Source organism: Ochotona curzoniae, unplaced genomic scaffold (genome assembly GCF_017591425.1).
Source record: "Ochotona curzoniae isolate NIBS_2020 unplaced genomic scaffold, NIBS_Ocur_1.0 contig_2321, whole genome shotgun sequence".
Taxonomy (NCBI): Eukaryota; Metazoa; Chordata; class Mammalia; order Lagomorpha; family Ochotonidae; genus Ochotona; species Ochotona curzoniae.
The window spans coordinates 6,342,487-6,349,307 of NW_024465421.1; the positions used below are offsets into that span (position 1 = coordinate 6,342,487).

The 6,821-nt window shown below is 61.8% G+C and overlaps 1 protein-coding gene across 1 annotated transcript; it reads right to left on the reverse strand.

Annotated features, from left to right (window-relative positions):
- Positions 1-634: 634 nt before the first annotated feature.
- On the reverse strand, positions 635-6,147 carry LOC121151841 (scavenger receptor cysteine-rich domain-containing group B protein-like). Its single transcript, XM_040973694.1, has 10 exons — positions 6,024-6,147; positions 5,294-5,329; positions 4,785-5,090; positions 4,504-4,584; positions 3,788-4,102; positions 2,887-2,973; positions 2,591-2,629; positions 2,169-2,480; positions 1,149-1,217; positions 635-971 (listed from the first exon to the last, which is right to left on the reverse strand). The coding sequence occupies exons 1-10, from the start codon at positions 6,145-6,147 to the stop codon at positions 655-657; spliced, it is 1,686 nt and encodes a 561-aa protein (XP_040829628.1). The 3' UTR covers positions 635-654.
- Positions 6,148-6,821: the final 674 nt, after the last annotated feature.

Sequence of the window (6,821 nt, forward strand, 5' to 3'; positions counted from 1 at the left end):
TCACTTGGCACCTATGAGGGGGTGGCTACAGGGCCTCCCTTCCCAAAGTGGGGGCTCTGTGGTGGGGGCAGCATATATCAGAGATGCTGGTTCCCACGGCAGCAGGGAGGGGCCCCTGTCCCTGCATTGGCCCCTCCCAGCCCCTGGTCCAGCCGAGCACCATGGGGGTCCAGGCCTTTGGAGGGCTGAGCAAAGGCCCAGCTCCTTCTGCAGACCCTGGGAGACTAAGGGGAGAGCTAGCAGCTCCTCTCGCCTTCCCTCTTCTGGAGGGGTGGGGGGGTGGGGTGAAAGTGGGAATTAAGCAGGATGACAGGAAGCAGAGATGCCCTGTTTGTGTCCAGGAGCCCCTGGGCCTTCTGGCTCCAGGTCAGAGAAGGCATGGGTCAAGGTCGTTGTGAAGAGGTGTTCCACCTAAGACAGTTTAGGTTGATCTCCCTACCCGTCATGTAGTCGTGGCCCAGCCAAACACGGCAGGATAGGACCCACAAGAGTTGATGACCGGCTGGGGTCCAGTAGCCAGGACCACCCCACCCAACCTTTCTGGGCAGGCTCTGTCTCCCAGGTCGAGCAGGGGCTCCGTGGCAGAAGTGGGGGTGGAGGGAATGGAGGGATGGGGTATCAAGGGGCGGGGTGGTCTGCAGAGTGGTGGGGGGCTCATGGCGGCAGGCACAGGACACTGGCGTCCTCGCTGTGGTCACAGTTGTGGGCATCCCAGCGGATGTGGGAGCAGAGCAGCAGAGTGCTCTCATCACCGCGGCACTTGACGTTGTCCAGGAGGATGGGGCCTCGGCCCTGGCCAAAGTGGGCCTCGCCGGGGGCTCCCAGGGCTTGGCCGCAACCCAGCTGGAGACACAGGACGTTGGCTGCCCGCAGATCCCACGCGTCGTCACACACGGTGCCCCAACGCTGCCCTAGGTAGAGTTCCACACGCCCCTCGCACCGGTGGGCTCCACCGACGAGGCGAAAGTGTCCTGCGGTGATGGGGCGGAGACAAGGACTGCCTTCAGGCTCTTGTGGGTAGAGCAGAGCTAGGGTGCAAGCACCTGCTGGTGGGTGACCTCTGCACTGGGCTACTGGGCGCTTCACCCACCCTTGAAGCTTGAACCTCACCTTGGAAGGGGTTGGGGGATGCCGACCTGGGCACTTACCATCCCTGGGTCGAGGAGTGGGAGCCCGCGTGGTCTCAGCCTCCTCCTGCTGGACCAGCTCCTCTGGGCCTAGCTCAGTGAGGACAGAATACCAACAGTAGTTAGGCCAAGGTCGCCTGCACACCCACCTTCCTAAACCGGGGGAGCTCCATTCCAGGGAACGGAAGAAACGCATCAAGCTTGATCCCAGGCCCATGGCTCGGAAATGGGGCTGTGCTTTCCTGACTCAAGGGGTGGGGGGACCCAAGATGGAAATGAGGTTTTATATATTGAATCTTCTACGGCCAGGACTGTGGGGGAAGGAGACGCCAGATGAGGGTGAATTTAAGCAGGATTTTTACGACCATCCTCCCCGACTCCACACAGCACCTTCCCGCAGATGTTGGCCCCCAACAGAGGTGAGGACACCTCGCCCTTGGAGGGCTGAGGGACTGCATCGACCACCAGCCCCTCGTCCCACGCCCGGGCCCGGACCCCGCCCTGTCTCCCCAAGCCGAGAACGCGCCCTTCCCGCCCCATCCCTGCGGCGTACACGCAGGCGCAGAGCGCACCGACCCGCGGGAGGCCTGGCTCCGCCCAGGCCCCGAACGACCCCACCCTGCCCCGCCCACTCCGCAGTGCGCATTTACGGAGGTCCCGCCCGCGGCGCAGCGCGCTCCACGACGCATCCCGCCCCGCCCAGGCCGCAAAGCACATTGAGGCAAGCCCCGCCCACTCCGCAGTGCGCGCCAACGGACGGCCCCGCCCATCGCTCAGGGCCCCGCCCCGCTTGTGTCGCAGTGCGCGCCTACGCCCGGCCGACGCCACAGCGCACGTACGTACGGCCCCGCCCGTCGCTCAGACACCACCCTGCCCCTCCCCACGCCGTAGTGCGGGTTGACGCAAGGCCCCGCCCCCACTGCGGTGCGGCAGATTCGCGGCCCCGCGCCGCCCGTGGCGCCCTGCGCGCCTGCGCACAGCCCCGGCCCCGTCCCCGCCGCGGTGCGCGCTTCCCCGCCGGCCACGCGCCGGCGGCCTTACCTGCGCAGAGCGCGCCGGCGTCCTCGTGGTGGCCGCAGTTGTGCTGGCCCCAGCCCAGGTGGAAGCAGTCGCTCAGGCGGGCCTCGGTCCCCATGCAACCCACGTTGTCCAGCAGCACGGGACCGCGACCATAGCCGAAGTGACCGAGGCCCGTGGCGCCCAGCGCGGGTCCGCAGCCCGCCTCACGGCAAGCCACGCGCGCATCCGCGAAGTCCCAGTCATCGTCGCACACGGTGCCCCAACCCCCGGCGTACAGCACTTCCACTCGGCCGCGGCATGGATTCGGGCCTCCCACCAACCGCAGCCTCCCACCTGTGGGGCGCACAGGCCGGCCAGAGGGGCTGCACTGGGGCGAACGGCTCCCCGACGAGAGCCCCCCCACCCTCCCTGCCCCGCGGGAATCGGGGGGCACTGCTACTTACTTTTTTTACCTGCTGACCAGGTAGTAGTGGTCAGCAGTGCTGTCCACCCAGGTTGCGTGCCACCCCTTGCAGCTGCGGAGACAGGCAGCTCATTAGCATTTGAGGGGTGCCGGGCAGGACCCCGGGGATGCCTACCGTGTACCCGAACTGTGCTAGCCTCCACCTTTGTTCTGTGGGCTCACCTGCCTCTTGCCCATGGCCCATACATTTGGGGGACTGTCCCCCCAATCCTTCACTGCAGAAGCAGCTCCCAGTCCCAGCCACCCTGGTGCTGTTAAGATGCCACCCTGAACCACCCGGCTCTTTACCTGGTAACTCTGTGGCCCAGGCCCAGTCTCCGATGGCCGAGGGTGGCAGCGGTGTGAGCGTCGGAGGACCCGGGACTGGAGCAGAAGAGAAGGGAGCAGGCTGTTTAGGAGTGGGGCCCAGGGGCCTGGGACACCCACATCCCATCTGAGTGCCTGTTCAAATCCCAGCTGCCCCACTTGTGCACCAGCGCCCTGCTAAAGCACCCTGGGGAAAAACAGCAGCCCACACACCCAGGATCCCTACCGCCCACATGGGAGAGCCAGATGGAGTTCCAGGCTCTCGGCCCCAAGCCCAGCTCAGCACTGACCATTGGGGCTGGTTCATTTGGGGAATGAACCAGTCAATGAAAGATTTTTGTCTCCCTCCCCCCAACACTCTGCTCTTCAAGTAAATAAATCTTCTTTAAAAAAACAGTAGAACTGGAAAAGCAGCCTGTGCTGCTAGGCAGATCTGCTATAAATAGATTATCTCCGGGCCAATTCTAGAGCATTGTTTTTTTTTAAATAGTCCATGAGGTGTGCGTGGAAATTGCTGGAAAATTCTGGAAGCATGCTTAGAGGAGTATTGGTGGGACCATATGGCAATATTGCTGGATAGCTATGACGTGTACCCCAGGGAGCACTACTGTGATATTAACAGTAACATCTTTCTGTCCCAGGAGAGCTTCCAGGGGAACAAACAGACCGGTCTACCTCACTAGGGCTCCCTTAGAATCAGGACAGGGCCACGCCCACCTAGGCCTTGCCCTCGCAAGACCACGCCCCATCCATGACCACGCCCCAACACCATGGCCACACCCACGTCCAGGCCCCGCCCCGCCGATCCAGCCCCGCCCTCCTCTGACCACGCCCCCGGTGGCCCGCCTCTCCTGGTCCCTGGAGACAGCACCTGCGCAGAACACTCCCGCGTCCTCGTGATGGCCGCAGTTGTGCACTCCCCAGCCGAGGCTGGAACAGGTTGCCAGGCGGGTCTCGCTGCCTTCGCAGTGCACGTTGTCCAGGAGGATGTGCCCCGTGCCGTAGCCGAAGAAGGCGTTGGTGGTGGCGGCCAAGGCCTCCCCGCAGCCCAGCTGGCGGCAGACCACGGTGGCGTCCGATAGCCCCCAGTCGTCGTCGCACACAGTGCCCCACAAGCCGGCGTGCAGTATTTCCACGCGGCCCTCGCACGACCTCGAGCCACCCACCAGGCGCAGGCTGCCCTCACCTGGGGAGCGGGATAGGCGGGGCTGAGCCCTTTCACATGCATTATCAAGGTGCACCTGCAGGTTCTCTAATTCCTCCGCCCAGGAGGCCCTGGGCAGGCTTAGGGTCCCGGGAGGGAGAGGCGAGGTGGGGGGGGGGGCTGGCTTAAAGCCATCTCCCAACTAACTCATGGAAACCTTGCAGGACCCTTCCTCAGGAAGCCTTTTCTGGTGGATCTGATAGGATCCCTGCTGACTCCATCCCCTACTCCTCCCACCCCTGCCTCCTCAGGCCATCCCCTCATTCTAGTGCCTGCCTGCATCTCCAACCCTACTCCCCACTAGAGAAGGCTGTGCCATTCACCTCTACTAGGACCTTGCTTGGTCCTGGTCCCCACCTCCTCCCGGCTGCACCCCTACTTACCTCTCCAGTTCTGCGAAGTGATGGGTGGCGCTGGGCTGGTTAACATTTTCCTCATTATGGTGGAACGGGAAGGCAAGAATTCTGGGAAGGAAATAAGGATGTAAGAGAAAACACGGGGTGGAGGTGGGGATGTGTCCGTCCTCCACCCTCACATGTTCGCTCTCTTTGTTCACCCCCTTGGGGACTATTGGGAAATGCAGCCTGGCTCCTGGACAGTCCCTCCCCTGATCTAGCTCACAGCCCTGCCTACCTCCCCCAACACCCCTGCATCAGCGGCTCACCATCACACAGGACCGCCACATCCTCATAGTGGAAGCAGTTGTGGATGCCCCAGCCCCGGCTGCCGCACTCGCTCAGTGCCGCCTCCTGGCCGCGGCAGTCCACGTTGTCTAGCAGGATGGGGCCCTGGCCCTGGCCAAAGGCCAGCGGCCCCGGCACCGGCAGGGCCAAGCCGCAGCCCAGCTGACGACACACCACGTTGGCGTCCACCACATCCCAGTCATCGTCGCACACGCTGCCCCAGGAGCCGCCATGTAGGACCTCCAGGCGACCCTGGCACCGGCTGGGGCCGCCCACCAGCCTCAGCTCTGCCAAGAGGGTTGTGCTTGTGATTGTTAAAGTCCGTGGGACCCTTCTGTGGCACAGGGGGAAGGGGGGAGTGGGGAGGGCACAACTCTGGCAAGCTCCCCCACCCCCAGCAGCGGGGGAGGCATCTGAGATCGCCAGAGGGGCTGCCTTGCACCCACTACCCCCCAAGGTCTTGTCTGTGTATCTAGGGGGAGGCACTTACCTGGGAAGGTCAGTGGTGTGGGCTGCAGGGCAGCGGCTGAAACAGAGCCAGAAAGAATGTAAGCTCCCCTCTACCTTGGTCCCGGCAACACAGCCATCCCCATGGTCCTCAGCAACACCCCCTTCCTTCTTTGCCAAAGCACCATCAGTTCTGGTCCCCGTCGGCCTCACTGGCCTCCTGTGTCCTCCCTCCTGCCCCGAATCTTTTCCATTATCCGCCTGGTATGTGTGTGTGTGTGGGGGGGGGGAGGTGCGGTGGCTGACATCATTTGGGATTTCCGTGTCTGCCCATGCCTGGGTGACAGTGCTGCTTCGTTCTCCATTCCAGCTTCCTGTTCATGTGCACCCTGGGAGGCAGCAGGTGATGGGTTCCAATCCTTGACTGGGACTACCACCCAGGACTGCAGGTTGGGGTTAGGGTTGGCAACTCCTGGTCTAGAGCAGTCCCCAGGTTGTCTGGTCTGTCTTTTCTACAGACAGCTTTTCCCACAGCTGCTGACCAGCACCTGGCCCTGCTTGCCTATTTCCAGTATGCCCTAACTGCCCACTCTTAGGGTCCATTTCAGCTCTCATTTCTGGTTCCAAGCCCTTTGTTGCCCCAACTCTTTGCTTGTGTCCGTGCTATCAGGAGCTGGAAAGAACGAAGACTGAAGGCCAGTGCCTTGACATCCCACCTCCCACCATAATGTTATAACCAAGTAGCAGGGAGTAGAAGTAAGGCGAGCACTCACCCAGGGGCAGAAGCAGAAGGAAGGACAGAGCCGGGGGAAAGGATGAAGGAACGGTGGCCCCATCACCCGGCCTCCGCACCGGTGGCAAGCTCAGTGGGCTTGGCTGGTTTGGCTGGGGTCCCATCCGCGTCTGTGTGTGTCTGTGCACCCGGCGTCCCAGAGGCCTTTCAGATGATCCCATCAGGGGCACGGGGAGAGGTCACAGCCAGGACATCTGGAATATACAGTGGGTTCTGCTGCTACTGTCTGCCTCAGGGGAGCGGGCCGCAGGTACAACGCCACTTGGGTTTGGCATTCAGATGCCCAAGGGAGTTAGGACTATTTGAAGGTATAGGGCCAGGAGTGTTGGTGTCAAGGAGGCCTGAGTAGTTTTTAAGGAGCTCTAGGTAGCTGTTATCTTTCTTTCTTCCTTCTTTCCTCCCTCCCTCCCTTCCTTCCTTCTTTCTTTTAAATTAAGGTTATTTTTGACACTTTTTGCTTTTCATTTTTATAAGATTATTTGTATTGCAAAGTCAGCTATATAGAGAGGAGAGACAAAGAGGAAGATCTTTCATTCAATGATTCACTCCCCAAGTGACCACAACAGCTGAAGCTGAGCCAATCCGAAGCCAGGAGCCTGGAACTTCCTCCAGGTCTCCCATGCAGGTGCAGGGTCTCAAGGCTTGGGCTGTGCTCAATTGCTTTCCCAGGCCTTAGGCAAGAACCTGGATGGGAAGCAGGGCCACCAGGATTAGAACTGGCACCCACATAGGATCCCAGCTTGTTCACGGCAAGGACTTGCGCCGGGCCCTGAGACTC

Bases quoted from the DNA above. Each gene is read 5' to 3' on its own strand.
- LOC121151841 (XM_040973694.1), bottom strand. From the start codon at position 6,147: ATGGGACCCCAGCCAAACCAGCCAAGCCCACTGAGCTTGCCACCGGTG. The intron at 4,585-4,784 runs GTGAGCCGCTGA...TTTCCTTCCCAG, and splicing joins TGTGGCGGTCCTGTGTGATG to AATTCTTGCCTTCCCGTTCC. The intron at 2,630-2,886 runs GTGGTTCAGGGT...CTGGGTGGACAG, and splicing joins GTTACCAGGTAAAGAGCCGG to CACTGCTGACCACTACTACC.